We start from the raw sequence: 18,812 nt of genomic DNA on the forward strand, positions 1-18,812 counted from the left end.
GATGCATTGCTGAAACAATACAAAATAAATAAAATATAAATAAGGACGTCCTTGCTTCGTCCGGGGAGCGGAATACAATATAGCAGAAAGATATAAAAACATAGCTATCTCCGGTAAGAAAATGTTAGAATTGAATTGAAAACAGATAAAGTTCCGCTTTGATAAATTAGGTGTCGAATGCAGATGAAAACTAACGTGTACTTTGTACATGTTCTAGAAGCTTTTATTTGACGAACGGTAATTCAGCAAATGTCCTGTATTCATGAACATTAAATGAATGCGGACATTTCATAACGCTTTCTAACCGTAATATAAAGGTTCAGTTCAAAAAAATAAATAATAAAGACTTTAGTCTTCCCTCTGAAGAAACTGTAGTAAAAGTAATAATCGTAGTAATAGCATATAGGCATATAGATTTAGATTTTTATACGTTTCGTTATATTCAAAAATCTTTATATCTAGATCTGTCGAATGCAATAGCATATACACATGAAACGTAGGAGAGTCGTAAATATAGAGTTTTCTAGTATCTACATAATTAAATCCATCATTACAGTAATAGCCTACAATCATGTTCAAAATATATTATTTTTAATACCAGATTTTCCTAGATAATTAGTAACTACTTTACTCCAACATTAAACATGACCATATTCTCAATAACGAATGCGATCAAATTAAAAACGTTCAATAATGGTCCAGTAATTTGTTTGTTAATTGTCAACAATAGCCTGATTAGATCGTCCTAGTCCAGTTCAATCGGTTATATGCTCCATCATCCACAATGCCTCACAATCTCTAGTGGATATTAAGTTTCCGTACAACTATGGAATAATGAGCTTGAATTTGTACGTGAGAGAAGCGAGTTGAACAAATTATTACAATTATTTTTAACTAGCGGTCCGCCCCGGCTTCGCCCGTGGTACATATTTACGTTTTCTCTACATAAAAACCATCCTCGTACTTCAAGGAATATAATAAAAAAAGAATTATCGAAATCGGTTCTGCCGTTCTCGAGTTATGCGCTTACCAACACATTTTGCGATTCATTTTTATATATAAGAAGATTACCGTTTACCGTCAAGGAAATATTAACTTCAGTGTATCGAGAAAACACTTTTAAGATTTCTGGTGTAAGTTGTATTAACATATAAAAAATATGTTCAAACTTTTCTATATTTATAGGCATTTATAATGATTGAAACTAGCAAAAGCTGAAGAGTTTGTTTGTTTGAACGCGCTTATCTCATATTTGAACGCCGATTTGAAAAATTCTTTCGGTGTTAGATAGCCCATTTATCGAGGAAGTCAAGCTATATATTATTATCATCACGCTAAAACCAACACGAGCGGAGCAATATGGGTGAAACCGCAGGGCACAGCTTGTAGTTCATATAATTGACTACCGGATTTGTATACTTGTAAAATAACACTAAAATAATAACAACGAAATCTATGTGTTGAAATTTCTTTCACTGCTCACCTAAATTTCGCCAGAACAGTACACAATATATCAAATCTATTAAAAACAAATCAACACCACTCCGCTTAGCCTTTCAACAAATCCCCTGTACTAAGAACGCATATAATACGACTCCGGAAATCTTCATCAAGAGAATGTGATCACTTGCTAGCGATATCATCTGTCAAGGAAATTATGTATCGTGGTACCGGGGCATTAGGTTAGCAAATTTGTTACTGCAATTTCCACTGGATTTGCTGTTTCCTTCCTTTAACAATGGATGTTGTATTGCGTTAAATCAACATTTTTAACATCACAAATAAACAATTCTTGCTGAACTGGTTAGTTATGATATTCGAGGTGATAAATTTCTTAAAGGCTTAATACTAATTTTAAATAACATGGCTCTCCTCGTAGATTGAATATGTACATAATATGATTAACATCTACGCGTAGATTTTTTAGATTACTATGATTCAACCAAACAATAAATAAATTTTTTGAATCATTCGAGCAACAAAAAAAAACTGTAATGCAAAATAAACAATTTGCAGTAATTTGCAGAAATTTCCTGGGTATTAGAAATTAATTAACGTTGAAAATTAACTAATTGAAAACTGCAACAAATCTGCCAGAACTTTGAGATAATTTCTGACATCGCGGAGGTGAAATCCTTGTTACAGGGTTAAATTGATAATTCCGTCCATGATTGTAAGATATATTAAAATTTCATAGAAATAAGAAATCCATGAAAATAAATTAAATTATTCACCATTAACAACTAAATTACAATATCTCAAACGGTTTGATAGGTTTTATCATTGTTAAATCATTCAAAAACTATACGCCCCTTCTTACCCTAAAACATTGTTATGTTGAAGCAAAAAATTGTTGCTTGAAACCTTTTAGAAATATTACTTTCATTTATTGCGTATTCGTTGTGGTCTTCGTCATCGAATCAAAGAAGGATTACATCCACTATATACCTCGAATGTGATTCAATTCTGTTGGAAATTCCTCAAACCAATGTCCAAAGTTGCAGTATCCATTGAATCGTCAGTACAATAATGAAAGACTGTATCAAAAGCATCGAGGCTGTAACGTAATAATAGTTTCCTCACAGCCGACATTTAACGTGTGTACGGGATGTCGTTTAGCTGATGATGTTTAAGGGATAAGCGATTAGAAAAAAAGAAAGGCAAGATTTCCTTTCAATGGCTTTAAGTCATGCTCTCACTATATTTTATATTCTTTTCCACCCCATCATTTCATTTGATTTTTGTTGATTTTGATTTTTGTATCTGGAGATAGAGGCAATTGAATGATAGGTAAAGTTATTTTTATCGCAAGTAAACATCTCATTCCTACGAGAAGTTCTTATATTTGAATAACTCAGAAAATAAACGTCGATAGAGAGCGCTATATCAAAAATGTGACAGGACAACAACTTTTCATTTTCTTTGACGACGGGAGCGAAACTCTTGGCAACAGCTAATTTACCATAATCAGGTGATCATTTTATTAAAGAACGTGAATATAATATGTATATCTTATACCCGCTAATCACTTCTAACTTGCCTCCAATATCAAATAGCAGCGGAAGTCCGCACAAAGCTTAGAACTGCGGACAATACTGGCGCTTCCTCGATACCCGCACGTTCACAAAGGTGGCCTTGCTCAGTATGCACGCTGCTATACCCACCGATAGCTGTACTGATTTTTAGTGAGAGAGCATAAATTGGGTCACGCGAGAAATTGCTGGATTTTAGAGTTATGGCGGCAGTATTTATTGTTTTTATGTTCATGGAATATGTGGAAAGAGAAATGTAGAAGAAGACATTATCTTAAAACATTCAGTTACATGATGGATAGAACATGCTTATAAATTATAATTATTTATAGAACAAAGATGAAACAAACACATTCTATAAACAATACTGCTATAATACTGCAGTTTCTGCGTCCACAGAGTACGTCATTTCTACGTTCTTTACATTCAAATAGACAAGATTAATTTCCTTGTTATTCTTGGAGCTTTCCCTAACACGACACCATAGCAAAAAAAACATACCAGGTGCACACAAATAAATCTGACGAAATACCTAAAGCCAGGTGCACAAGAGCGTGAATTTTGCTCCGGATCCTCTTATCAGCCCCTTCCGTGTGCACTATGCATAAACCTCTCCATTGGAAAGCTATGGTCAAGCGGGTACTTGCCTGCTTTCGAAAATGATCTTTATTTTAGGATGAAGGATATGGAAAATTGAAATGTCGATGTTCGTTTTATTTCTTGTTATTTGGTAGAATTAAAAAAAATTGAAATCTGCTGTAGGAAATTATACAAGAGCTATAGATTGAAATTTATATAGGTACATAGAATAATAGCAAAACTATTCCCTGTAATCGCAAGCATTTCCTTATTATGATTTTCAAGATTTTATCCACTGAAATATCCAAGTTAAAAAAATTCCGCACACCACAAAACGTCCGACATTTAAAAAACCGCCAACAAAAGTAATTTCACCGAAACAACCACTCAAAATAGCCATCAATATTCAATAAAAGCCGCATGCCTAAACCATTTACGCATTCTATGAATTCTAAACCATTGTTTGTTGCATTCGTTATTAAAACCAATGTAGTAGAAGCCGTTAATTTGTTTAAAAGTGTTCATAAAATCTCGCAAAACTTTTAAAACTTTATGAGTTGCAGGTTGATTAATAATGTTTTAATTCAGTCTAGCACATCACTACATAGTAACAAAGTCGCTTTCCTGTCCCTATGTCCCTTTGTACACTTAAATCTTTAAAACTACGCAACGGATTTTGATGCGGTTTTTGGTAATAGATATAGAGTGATTCAAGAGGAAGGTTTTAGTATATAATTTATTCGGTTTTAGACAAAGCGGGCGAAGCCGCCGGCGGAAATCTAGTAATATTATAATTAAAAGCTAGGGTAAGAACAATAAAGTTTTAGTGTTATAATTTAAACAATTTTATAACCGTTTATTATATTTACTAATCCAAGCAGACACAACAAACTTAAAAAATAATTATCTACTAATATCCGTTCGTTTGTTCTTGAGATATACTTGATGTAACTAAAACTTTCTTTTATTTATATCATCATCAGCCTACATATGAAACGGTACTTGTTCCTCTAACCATAAATTTACTAACTTCAGTTAAATAGGTAATATATTGCTCGTGTAGTAACAGTATGAACTCCTTCAACTAATCATGCAGGGCAAAGTGGCAGGTAGACCTGGCCGCAGACGGATATCATGGCTCAGAAATCTTCGCCAATGGTTTGGGATGAGCACTAAATTATTGTTCAGAACAGCGGTTTCCAAAATTGAAATAGCCCTAATGATCGCCACCCTCCCAAAGGCGAAGGCACTTTAATGGAAGTAGTAACAGAATATTTGTCTATCTAGCCAATGTTGTACGTAATTTTTTGATATAAAAGTTTAGCAAACATCTCCAAATTCGTGCAAATATTTGGACATACATATAAAAAATAAGGATACGTTGTAACGATCAAAAGCGTTTCTAAGAAACCAAATTGAATGAATACAGTATGTTTAAATTTGAAAAGGAAATAAGGCAACAAAACTAGATCAAACAGATTTTATGTTATATTCGGTAAATTTTTATACAAATTACTTGATGGCTCGTGTCAATAACACCTTTGCTTTATAAAAATATACGTTTGTACTTAAGGTAAAATGTATATATTCATTTGCGATGTTTACTGTATAATAATTTTCAAGAAATACCTACAAATAAGTAGAGTCTTAGCAAATGCAAGATTATATTTTGTGATGAATAATATATTATAATGTAGGATTTTCTTTTAAATGGTCTTATATTTCATATTATAAAATAATCAATGGTTTCCTCTAACTAATAACCATAACAAAACACGCAATTTTTGCAGTTTTGTTCGAAACGCTTCTAATAAAAGTCTTCACGAAAGATATAATATATTAGAATTTGAATGTGTTTTTTTTTCATCTGTTTATAATGTGAGTTGGACCAACTTTTACTGACAAAACTTTTTTTATTCACGTTGGTTACTTCCATCTCAAGAAAGGTCAGTGTTGTATTGAACCAAATTCTTCGAATTAGGGTTGTCCAAAAATAACACGATGGAAAATGTCACGACTGGTAATCACACAGTAATAAATAAAAACATTACTTGAGTACCGTAAAAGTATATAAATAAACCATTTCTCTCCTAATTTTATTTTGGCAACAAACGTCAAACATCTTCGAAGTATGGTTTATTTTTTACTAGCTGATGGCAATCAGCTAGTAAAAAATAAAATTGAGTATAATAATCGTTAACATATCTGTACAACATGACAATAGATATCAATTTAAATTATAACTAAATAAATAATTTATTTGCACAAAGAAAATTACCAATATGAGTGACCCTAGGCTCCCAAGATAGTAAAAATTTAACTCCTCATTTTATATTCAATGACAAAATGAACTTGAATTATTAACACACTAATTTGTTTTGAAGTAAGCAAAGATCTCAACTACAAGAGAAGGTCGTGCGTAGGACGGCCATATGCATTATATTGTCATGTACAGCTACCCACATATCACCAAAGTACTATGTATTCACGTCTTTAACTCTCTTGGTATAGTGGTTAACTTGTGAAAATCAAAAGGTCCTAGGTTCGATGCCAATAAATGTAACAAATAATGTTCTTTGTAGCAAAGTAGAGCTATAATATTATACTACTAGCTGCTCCGCGCGGTTTCAACCCCGTGGCCCCATTCCTGTTGGTCGTAGCGTGATGATATATAGCCTATAACCTTCCTCGATAAATGAGCTATCTAACACCGAAAGAATTTTTCAAATCGGACCAGTAGTTCCCGAGATTAGCGCGTTCAAACAAACAAACAAACAAACTCTTCAGCTTTATAATATTATAGAATAGATCTGTGGTAGAGCTATATTTTTATACTTTTGAGGGTATTCAATATTTAAATGTTTTAGTTATCTTATGCAATATACTGTGAAAGATCAAGAATCAATATTAATCATACCATGTATATTAATGGAAAACTTAAAAACATTATAATTTATATTCATAATTGCCTTGCAACATTGCAAAATTGCCCCATCTTAGAAAAATCTATGATGTACAAATGTCTTGTACGTTCCTATCATCTGAATACCTATATGTTAAGCATACATGAACACAACCATTCAAGCCAAACCTACACATAATTATATGTAAATATGTAAATGTTGCCATATTTCTCAATACATCATTCGCGTTAGCAAAAGCATTTAAACAATTCCCGGCCACAGCCCGCAAAGCCGCAAATAGTAGAGACGCTAGAAATTCCATCAAACATTTGCTAACATAATATTCGTGCTTCGGACATCGAGACCGCAGCGATCCGGGGTAAGACGCTCCATTAGGCTCATTCCGAAAATTTCACTTATTTCGGTACTACCTGATGCCATGACGCTGCTTGTTGTAGGCATAATCAGAAAAGAAATGTTTATTTTAACACGAGCAGTCAGAGCTTAAATTATTAGCTTCTTGTTATAAGATGGAGTAGAACATAAGTCGCGAAATTTACAGCAGTAAACCTATACCTTTTAATAAATCTCTACGGAATATCATCATCGCATATTACGTTTGTACCAAAACTCAAACGCAAACAAATTCAAACATTTATTTATTCAATTAGACTTCTTTGAGAAGCACTTTTGAAACGTCATATTTTTACATATTTTTAACATTTACCACCGATTCGGAAAGCAGTATCTATGGAGAAGAACCGGCAAGAAACTCCATAGTTGCTCTTTTTAAAAAAAATTTTATTGATATGAATATTTTGATATAAGCTCGCTAGTAAAACGCAGCTTACTAACACTACCTTGTATTTTAGACTTTTTTATAATCCTGTAAATTTTTACGCTTTCAGGCAAGAACGGGTTCCTGCTTGAAGTTTGGCTGAGAGAATCTTACCACAAATAGTTTTTCCGAATAGCATGCAATTGAAGCCACCGTCTGAAGCTATTATCATATGTTTTATTCAATCATTGATTCCGGTTTTATTGTATTCTAAACAAAGAAAGTCCTACTTGTGCGAGAGCATTCACAAGCCATTGGTTATGACGTCAGAGCATCCATTAACCTATCACGCGTCTGGCGCACAGCCGGCACCGATCCCGATAGTGTCAAGGGAGTTCACGAAATCTAGCTCTTTTATGACTACCGAGTTTGAAAATTTTATTTACCCTATTGTTCTATAATTATATGCCATGTATTATATATTTTTGGAAAGAGGAAGAAACTAGTTATAGCATAAAAATGTAATCATGACGATATATTTTTTCTATAAAATTATAAAAAAATGATTTTCTTTTGTTTTAATTTTAATTGCTTACATACTAACACTTATATGATAATGCTGAGTCATCAAATGATCATATTCACGTTTTCATATCACTACACGATTGTCAAATACATTCACTTATATTTTCACACATTTAACACAACGTATTTCACTATGAATAATAACAAATCTCCATTATTCACAAACAAGAAAAAAAGCGCCATTTTGCGTCTTCCGCACTGAAAAGTTGAGACACTTTTTCACTGAGTATTCTTCAAATATCCCTAAAACCAATATCATAAACGTATTCTACGTAAAATTTCCAGTAATATACGTCTCAATTATCACTCATCTAATTATTCCTCTCGGCATAATTCCCAATCCAAATATTCGTTGAACAAGACAAATGTCACAAACTATGGCCGATGACGCAACTCAATCAATGATTCACTTTTTTTTTTATTTTGTGGTTTTGGTCTCTATTGCCTGTCTCGGAGTCGTGTCGATTCGAATTATAAATGTTTAAGGCATAGAGAAATATTTTTTATACTGGAAACATTCACTTGTAATTCACTACAGATGGCCTTCAATGTCACGGGCCGCGTTAGGCACAGAGTTTGTGCGCAGTACGCTACAGTACAATTTGCGTTACGACACAAATATTGTGCGTAGAACGTGTCACGGGTTAATAACCGTCTGAAAGTGCCGAAACGCATGTTTTGTGCTTCATACGAAATATTAAAAACATGTTAATATATTAAGAGGTTTTTACATTTGATTAATTTGTTGTGTATTATGAAATAATATCTTGCAAGGCTATAAATACAATATACAATTATAGGCAGGAAAAATTTGGATGCGTATATAAACATTCATAAAAACAAATAGGTAGGTATGCTTTAAAATATCGGACAGAAATAAATGAAGTGATTATCTTTATCATCTGTAAAAAATGACGCATCTGAATCATATAATTACCTTTTTAATTTTCGTTCTATATGACAAGAAAGACTTAAACCGTATTATCTTTACTCTTTAACACATTTTTAATTAATTGTTTGTTTCACTAAATCAAATGAGAAAACATTTCTACCTAAAGTTTCAACCTTGAATTTATTCACCTACAAGTAAATATCATATACATAAGTTTTATAGGTATCGTGACCGTTACCGTATTATAATACGCAAAATAAATAATTTAATTTCATTAAATGTAAAAGCCCCTTAACATTATGCGTTAGGTCGGAGAACACAAGATTGATAGCTGGGAACGCGAACGAATCATCGGCGTGATTTATCGATACCGCACTTAAATCACGAGTATTCCGTTATTTTATAACGATGTAGGTATTAACAGCTCTATATATTTCAACAAATAAGTATGCATATATTTTAAAGATATGATTGTGTGTTTGTCTTGCTTACATTATGCAACGGATATGTTTTTTAAAAGACTAAAGATAGTTAGGAAGATAGAAGGTTAGGCCAATATTTACCGCGGTTAAGCATCTAATTCATACGGGATAAATTTGTTATCCATATGGTTTAATTAATTATTAGGACAGAATAAAAATAAGCAATTTCTTACACATGGCTAATTTTAGTTAAATTATTTTTCTCTTTTCAGTAAAGTTATAAAGCAGCCGTATTCACTAATTTGCTTAATTTAGACTCAGAATCTACTCAAGAATAAATTGATAGAATCTCCTTTGTACAAAAGTACCTTCCAGGAAAATAAAAATAAACACAATATTAAAAGTTTCACAAAACAATAGACCTCTTGATCACTGAACGGTATTATCTCTTTAAAATTATAACCAACTTCGGAACCCTCAAGTTTTTACCGCACAAAGTTTAATTATTTAAAAGGTTACTTCAAGATGTTTTTGTTGACCACAATCCCGAATTATATCCATTAGAAGTTTGACATGTACTGGGTACTCAGTTGTTCATTAGTTGGAAACAATTTGAGGGGTTTAAAAGCATGTATTTTCAACTAAGTTGCGATTTCTATGGTTATATCCACAATATCATTTATTTATTCGTTTTTAGATATTAAATGGTTGAGATAACTTGCCTTATTGATATTAATGCCACAGACTACTAAATAATAACAAGCAATGCGACCACTATTTTGAAGATTGACTTATTTTAAGATCTTATGATTGTTATTAGAAGAAAAAAGCTAATTAGCTTCTTTCTTTGAAAGCTTATAAAGTATAAAGTTTTGAATCGTATTGAATCAAGTACTTAAATTTTATTTTTATTCTACCATTGAGATAAAGAAGGACATAAATAAGAATAAGTAATAAATAATTTTAAGTAGCTCCTTCATGAATTTCAATAGAAATTAAAATAGCAATCAAAATATACCGTCACAGCCACGACCAACTAGATTTCCATGAAACCAAATCATGGCCAAAATAAAGCATCCAAAGTTCCACAATCCCATAGAAAAACAGTTTAACGACATAACTAGATACCATTACTTCTTATTCATTCTTTTATTTTCGAGTAAAATACCGATATTCTGGCATGCGTTGAACCTTATATTTTTATCGCCGCCTATTGATTATTTTTGCAAAGGAAATTCAAGTAATTTGTGTCCGTGCGATGAGCCTGTATGGGATAGAGGCGTGTTTGAACAGACCATGCAGACAAAATTTGGGATATACTGCGAAAATTCCTGGCTGATAAGTTTCTCGCATAGCATGAATTTCGTCGGCTTACTGATTGGGGCCTTAATGTTCGGATTCCTGTCTGATAAGTATGATATTATTGAATAGATTAGATTTAAAACTTCTAGTACCTAGCTCATCCACCCCAATTATAATTATATACTATACGTTCAAATAAATAAAAAAGATTCCAGTTTTAATATAATACAATTTTGAATACTTTATTTTTATGTGTAAAATGATAAAGTTAAATTGAAAATTAATTTTTATTAACCTTTAATCCATACTAATATTATAAATGCGAAAGTAACTCTGTCTGTCTGTCTGTTACTCAATCACGCCTAAACTACTGAAACAATTTTCATGAAATTTGGTATGGAGATATTTTGATACCCGAGAAAGGACATAGGATAGGTTTTATCCTGGAAATCCTACGGGAACAGATTTTTCTTTGAAAACGCGGGCGAAGCCGCGGGCGGAAACCTAGTGTTAAATAATTTCATTGCTATTTCGTAATAAACTAGACATCAATTGCAATGCTTTATAAAATACCCACGTACGCAATCAACGTTAAACTTTATTTATAGACCGGGAGATACTGACACAAAATTTCGAGTCATTTGTAACAAGGATGGCGGTTCTACAGGGGTCTTAGTACGCAATGACAAAAAGAAAAATGATGGTGTGAACGCTGGTACCGGTGTCTTAGTCGCGTGGGCGTTTGTCGAACTCGTCGGAAAAATAGCGAAAGTCAAACGATTTGTAACACAAAAATTTTAGAATTTACCGATAGCCCATAAAAAAGTAGTAGGCGGTAGTGTCATGCCATACTTTTCCGGTGTGACTTACAGCCCGCCATACCGACGCGAATGTGTTGATTTAAATAAAACAATCATTCAACCATTTGTACCAGGCTAACTTTTGCACAGGTAACTATCGTCGTGCAGCCATTTACGAAAATCGCCATGCCATACTTTTCGGACGATTCCAAATGGTCGCCATACCGCCGAAAATCTGCAAAAAATTTTTATTTCGCCAAACTTTTTGTACCAGTTTTGCATTTGGATTTTTGGAGAGTATTTGATAAAATGTGACCATTATTATATTTGCCATACTTCTAGTAGGGGGAAAAAGTGCTGTTATACTTGAAAACTTAATTTATTATTAATTTATATAAGTGAGGATTTCCAACACTTAGATCTTTGAAATTTTGTATTTATATTTGTTGATCCTCACACTTACAGGAAAAATAAGTGCCATACTGTTACAAATCGTTTGACTTTCGCTATTTTCCGACGAGTTCGACTAACGCCCACGCGACTAAGCCGCCGGTACCAGCGTTCACGCCATCGTTTTTCTTTTTGTCATTGCGTACTAAGACCCCTGTAGAACCGCCATCCTGTTACAAATGACTCGAAATTTTGTGTCAGTATCTCCCGGTCTTTAGAAATCTGATTCAATTGGTTTTGAAAACTAAAGTAATTAAGTATTAACGTCACGAATAGCAGTCTTCTTCTCATTAAAATCTTACTTGTTTTAAAATAACAAAAAAAAAAAGTGAATCTATCAATTAAGTTATATTTAGAGGGTAGAATTAAAGCCAAAATAATAATATAACGATGGTATAACAACCAAATCTGGGTTCTGGCAGAATCAACAGCGTCATGAGTCCACTGACTCATGACATATGCTGAGCCAGAACCATTTTGCAGCCATAGCACATAATAACAACTATGTATTTATTGTTTTTTATTCTATTTTATTTTTTATTTCTCTCTCTTTTTTTTATTGCTTTATTTGTAATGTTCTGTGTTTTGTTATTATTTTTGTCAGTTGTTGTGTGTGTTATTGATTGTAAATAAATGTGTGTCTATGTCTATGTCTATGTCAAATCTATTTTCGAGAATTATAAACATTCTGTTTGCTTTCATAGATATTTCATCAAAATAGGTCTCATGATTATTGATTTGGTTAGTTAATGTTTAGTAATGTTAACCTTATTACATATTTTGTTCTTCCAATAATAATGGCTAGAAAATTACGAAAAGTATATTAGTAGTAAGATTGACTACATGTACTACTAGCTGCGCTCCGCGGTTTCACCCGCGTGGCTCCGCTCCTGTTGGTCTTAGCGTGATGATATATAGCCTATAGCCTTGCTCGATGAATGGGCTATCTAACACCGAAAGAATTTTTCAAATCGGACCAGTAGTTCCTAAACAAACTCTTCAGCTTTTTAATATTAGTATAGATTAACGATTGTTTCAGATTTGGTCGGCTCTCAATGTACGCAGTATGTTGTCTAATCCTTGCTGTATCGGGATGCCTCGTCAGCGCCATGCCTACAATAGCAGCATTCACATTAATGCGATGCCTTGAAGGAATTGGTTGTGGGGGCGCCATCATCACCGCTTTTGTCCTCTGCATAGAGTACTGCAACTTACGGCATAGAGAAGTCATTACTGCTTTATTCCACATACCTTCAAATATCAGTCATATAACGTTACCTGGTGTTTCGTATTTGTTTCGTCATTGTGATGAATTTCAGCTTGCGCTGTCCATTCCTGTTTTTATTTACTTGAGTTCCTGGTGGCTGGTGATGGAGTCACCTAAATGGTTGATGGATAATGACAAGGTTGATAAAGCAGTGGCTGTCATGCAACGGTTTGGTGAAATGTAAGTTATGGTTTATGTTTCATCTCTGTTTCGATAGAAATTTGATAAATATGGTAACCAGTTCAATACAGATTATGATTTTGTGATCCTGACTTTGATTCCTAGTAAATCAAAAAGCCTGATGATAATGATAAGATTTTGTGAACTGTAATTTAATTAAATCATTTATTGCAGAAATGGAAAACCTTGCGAGAACATAAAAGAAGACATCGAGCAGTATCTAGCCCATCAGAGCAACAAGTCACAAAGGAAAATGAAGTTCTGGCAAATATTCAAACATAAGAAACTGACAATCAATTTGGGATGCATGTCTGTGATATATTTTCTCTGTGGCATGGGTTATTACGGCGTTTCTCAATATATTGGCAAAATGAGTGGCGATATATACGTTAATGTAGCAGTGTCTGGCTTTTTGTTACTTCCAGGAACTTTATCTTCTATTTTTCTATTACAATGGCTAAGCCGTAGAACGTTTTTAATGTTGACGATATTTTTCTCTGGCTTTTTCATGATCTTAGTAGTTTGTATGCCGATAAAGCTACTGTGGTTGAGAGTCGTGTTGGCTTGTATATGCAACTGCTTTTTCTTCATGTCGTTTATCATTGTATTTCTGTATAGTGTGGAATTATTTCCGACTTCAGTGAGGAATTCTACATTAGGATTTTTATCAGTATTATCAAGGATTGGCCAAATAACTGCTCCGCTTATAAACTCTTTATCAGAAACTGCATCTGGTAGTGTTTTTGGTGCACTTGCTCTTTTAGGAACTATATTATGTTGTATTTTGCCTGAGACGAAGAATGCGGAATTGCCCTCGTCTTTAGATGATACTAGAACATTAACTAGACGAAAAACTCGCTTGGAAGAAGATGATTCGTTCAAAAACACTGGGAATGTACCACTTCCTGCTATAGAGTAAAAGAGACAATAAATTATGTTAAATTAATGAACTTTTATTATTCCTTTATTTTTCTCATTAATTTGCACAGTACAAAAATATTTATTAACCATTATGCTTTATTCACATAACTTGCATATGATACAAGAAGTTTCTATCATTTTATATAAGAATCTTCATTTTTACATAAATTTACCTATAATACTAAAAGTACTTTAAAAATTTAATCAGTCTATGGGTAATATCCATAAAATGCAGTCTTCTATACAAAAGTTTCAAAGTGCTTGTGACAAAAGAGTATACAAGCCGATGAAAAGCACGCTTTCGGTGGCACAGTTATTTTCAATAAGCTTCTTAACACCGGGATAATGAAAAAAGTTTTTATTACCACAATATCAGTGTTCCATTCCAAGTTAAAGTATTAAGTGGCTAAGAAATGGTTTAGGTTTTTCAAGTTTTGTAATTCGTGTTTAATGTTAACTGATGTACGTGATGTTGTGGATGAAGTTAAAACTTAAACTTATTCATTCGTGAGTTCTATCGAAGTTAAAATAGGATGTCACCTGTTTGCAAAGCAGTTACTGTGAAGTTGAGTGCGAGGTTCGAGTAAAAAGAAGTTTTCAGAAGGAAAGAGGTAGAGTTATAAATTAATTACTTTGTGAAATTTGTAGTACCTACCTACGTAGTAGGTAGAACAGAGATATTTGCTCTCATAAGATTGAAATAAATTATTTTGCGTGTTTGAGTTTAAAAAAATGTTTAACCAGTGTAATAAAATAAATAAAAATCTCAATTCGGCATAGATGGCTGATCAGTGATCACCATCGCATACTCGGTGCAATGACTAATATACCAAAGAATTACATCTTGCATTGAAATGTCTCTGCCCTAAAGAAGTACACACTTCACTTTTTATAGGCAACTAGCTAAATCGACAGATGACTTCTTGTTCGAGCGCAAACTCAGAGGGCGAAGTTTCAATATACGTTGAGTTTATGAATATTTCCTATTTCTTTACATTTAGATAAATCTACCATTAATGAGAAGCAATCTAAAAGATCAAAAGTTTTAAATTATAAATGAAATAGATAATAAATAGCAATGGTAGCGTGACCAAATAAATTAGAAATTCATCTTCACAAAACATAGAATACTTAAGAATTATCTTAAACCAGCCAGATTAATTAAAACCGAAGACTATTCTTAATAAAACACATTCTCGGTTAAACTATCTTCTAATATAAATCCATAGCAAGTAAATTAATTTCCGTTGTGATGAATAACGCTTGATAGGATCCTCCATAATCCTCTGGAGCCTGGAGGTAGACTGCAAGTGAACGTTGAATTAACTAAGTCAATATTATTTAACTTTTACACCGTCGCGTGCTAATTTAAAAAATATGAAAATTCTTGTATCTATCCATATTTATACATGTAATAAATAATGAAACAACGTTTTTAGCTTCAACAAGGAACTGAATTTATTGCACACATAACTACAGACCACAGACTAATAACTACAGACTAAACATATCAATGAAGTCTAGTAAGTATTAGTAACAACAGATGGTGCTACCAGTATCAAAATTTAGATTATTGAGATATATTTTCAACATAATATATGTCTGCTGGTAACTCTTTCGTACAGATCTGAAGATTTGCACGAATTTTCTTTCATATTGATTATTATTAAAAAGATCATGATTTTTTAGTGTTAAAGAGAATGATGGTTACTTATTGATATATTATGAGAAGATCGTTTAAATAGGTTCGACTGCCGGTAACATGAAGTGCGACCAAAGCTAGGGGCAGAATGCTACTAAAGCCACACACACCTTAGTAAAAGTCAATAAATAAATATATTTTAATAAATACTCCTTATTTATATATGTTTACATATAAAACAAACCTTTATATTATTCTTTTAAGAATCTGTTTACAACATGATACATTGGACTTTTTAAGTTTGTTTTCACAAATACACAAGATAATTCTCCACAATTTATAAATAGAGATTAATTTTAATTCTGATACTCAGAAGTTAATCGTGCAGAAATTCTTGTGATTAATAAAGCGACTGATATTCATATCCCACTTAATAATATTTAATTTTGCGTTGAGAAGAGAAAATTTCATTACTTTTCATTAACATCCCCGTTATAGGTCATTGCTCCTTATTTATTTCGAAATATTTTTACTTACGCATAATAATTTTATAATTTTTAATGACGAGATTTTTAACGAGTCTTATTTATTTTAAGGATTTATAAATTACTAGCTTTCCACCTGCAGCTTCGCCCGCGCAGTCAAAGAAAAACCCGCATAGTTCCCGTTCCCGTGGGATTTCCGGGATAAAACCTATCCTATTTCCCGGGATAAAAAGTAGCCTATGTCCTTTCTCGGATATCAAAATATCTCTATACCAAATTTCATTCAAATTGGTTCAGTAGTTCAGGCGTGATTGAGTAACAGACAGACAGACAGAGTTACTTTCGCATTTATAATATTAGTATGGATTATCAATGCATAATAATTATTAAAATGTTGATGATGCTTAATTGGCGCGTAGCCTGTAAACTTCTTGCTAGTCTGTAATGAGAAAATAACTAAAAAAAATCTAATGGATTTCTTATAAGGGTTCATTAAGTGTATTTAAATCTGTCCTTAATTAAAGAAAGTATTAAAATTCTGCTCATTGAATGTAATTTGGATTAATTTTGTCCTTAAGTACCTAAGCTACTTAAACTTGAAACGTGCTTGGACTTAAAAGACTAGATTAGCATTATTTTCGGACTTTTCATAGTAATGAGTGTTTATAAAGAAATATTGGAATTGATGGTCTTATTTTAGTACATCTAATAATAATAATAATTAGCTTTTCGCCCATGGCTTCGCCCGCGAGAGGGAAATTCCGTGGAAATGAGACTCACGGCGGTAAAAAGCCTATATCATTATCTAGCCCTACGCACATCTTCTTATATATAAAAATGAATCGCAAAATGTGTTGGTAAGCGCATAACTCGAGAACGGCTGAACCGATTTCGATAATTCTTTTTTTATTACATTCCTTGAAGTACGAGGATGGTTCTTATGTAGAGAAAACGTAAATATGTACCACGGGCGAAGCCGGGGCGGACCGCTAGTAAATCATATAATCACACGGTCACTTCGTGAAGGAAAACCAAATAAACTCTTTCGCATTTATAACAAAATTGTAATTTATTTTATCTTATCGATTAGCTTAAGTGACTAATATGTATAAAAATATGCGCCCAAAAGTGTCCCAAAAGTTGAAAAGTTATCTAATTATTTGTTAATCGAAAGTTGTCTTAATTGTTGTAACTTTTCTTCATGTCATGTTTAACTTAATTCCACCATTATATCTATGTTTAAAATTTCCAATCAAATCTCATTATTATGCATCAATCGTATAAAATAAAATGAAATTATTATATAAACTACTAGCGGTCCGCCCCGGCTTCGCCCGTGGTACCTACATGTTTTAACTATCCTATCTCTTAAGTTGGATTGAACTGCACATGGTGTGCGAATTGTATTATAATCGGTTAAGTGGTTTAGGAGTCCATTGAGGACAAACATTGTGACACGAGATTTATATATATTAAGATATTACGTCGATATGTAAATTAAAAAAAAAATACAAAAGGTTTGTTATCATTACCTACGTATCTGACTGCTGATGCGTTGTTTGGACGTTCAAAGAAAGGCCTGTTAGATATTCAGTTAAACGTAATAAATACAAAAGGAATGTCTGCTTATCTTTGTGCTTGCAAATGAACGAGTCTTCGCTGAACCTTTCAAATTTCATCCACGTGCCATATTTTGGTATTTGAGATTGTGAGCATTGGAGTTTTAGCAATGTAATGGTGGTGAAGTATGAGCAGTATGTTTTAGCAATTTTGTTGAAGGTTGGAAATATGGGGAAGAAAATACAAAAACAGTTAAATAAATTTTACATAGGTACATACATATTTGTTTTTATCATATACCTATTGGCGGTCCGCCCCCGCTTTGTCCACTGTACCTGTTTTCGTCTTCTGTCCATAAGATACATTCTCGTTCTTCAAGGAATATTATAAAAATATAATTTAAAGAAATCGGTTCGGCTGTTCTCGAGATTTGCTCTTAGCAAGAAATTACCATTTGATTTTTATATTATTATAGATTTTTTAATGTGTTAAAGCTTTCATCATGTGACGATATTTCATAATAACAAGTACTGGTGATTCTCATATTTATCGTGTATACGAACATTCCATTCAAAAACTGAAGTTTAATTTGTTATTATTCCTAATATTATCTCTACATTTCTGATTTTCCTAATATACATTATTTTTAAGCTTATATTTGTCTATTAAACTCTCTATTAAAATTATTAATATTATGTATTAATATTAAACATCTCCAATGCTCCTCCATAGTTTATACATAAGGTACATGTCTGGTATATCTGCAAGCAGAGGTGTCGGCTAACCGCTGCCCAGCGGTGACGGATTGTGTTTCTGGGATGTTCTCTTGTTCAAATATACATTGTACAAGCATAGTACATTTTTGGAATATCAGTTTGAACAATGGTAAATTTTGTGGAGGATTCATTTAGGATATAAATTAAGTAGTGACTTTTTATTTCATGAAAAATATCGAACTAAGCAAAGCAACTTGGAGCAAAGCAACTTGGAATATCATAAGTGACAAAGTAGATG

General features: G+C 32.6%; 1 protein-coding gene across 1 annotated transcript; it reads left to right on the forward strand.

The window, feature by feature from the left end:
- Positions 1-10,250: 10,250 nt before the first annotated feature.
- Positions 10,251-14,109, forward strand: LOC149482522 (solute carrier family 22 member 3-like). Its single transcript, XM_089703827.1, has 3 exons — positions 10,251-10,603; positions 12,783-13,190; positions 13,365-14,109. Exons 1-3 carry the CDS (start codon positions 10,251-10,253, stop codon positions 14,107-14,109), a joined length of 1,506 nt encoding a protein of 501 aa, XP_089559953.1.
- The last annotated feature ends 4,703 nt before the right edge of the window (positions 14,110-18,812 follow it).

Source organism: Colias philodice, chromosome 15, assembly GCF_061535455.1.
Source record: "Colias philodice isolate Cphi_HAF_F1 chromosome 15, ilColPhil1 Martin Lab GWU primary, whole genome shotgun sequence".
NCBI classification, from domain to species: Eukaryota; Metazoa; Arthropoda; class Insecta; order Lepidoptera; family Pieridae; genus Colias; species Colias philodice.

Excerpts from the sequence above, each read along its gene's own strand:
- LOC149482522 (XM_089703827.1), top strand. The coding sequence starts at position 10,251 with ATGGCCAAAATAAAGCATCCAAAGTTCCACAATCCCATAGAAAAACAG. Across the intron at positions 10,604-12,782 it reads TTCGGATTCCTGTCTGATAA|ATTTGGTCGGCTCTCAATGT; the intron begins GTATGATATTAT and ends CGATTGTTTCAG. Across the intron at positions 13,191-13,364 it reads ATGCAACGGTTTGGTGAAAT|AAATGGAAAACCTTGCGAGA; the intron begins GTAAGTTATGGT and ends CATTTATTGCAG.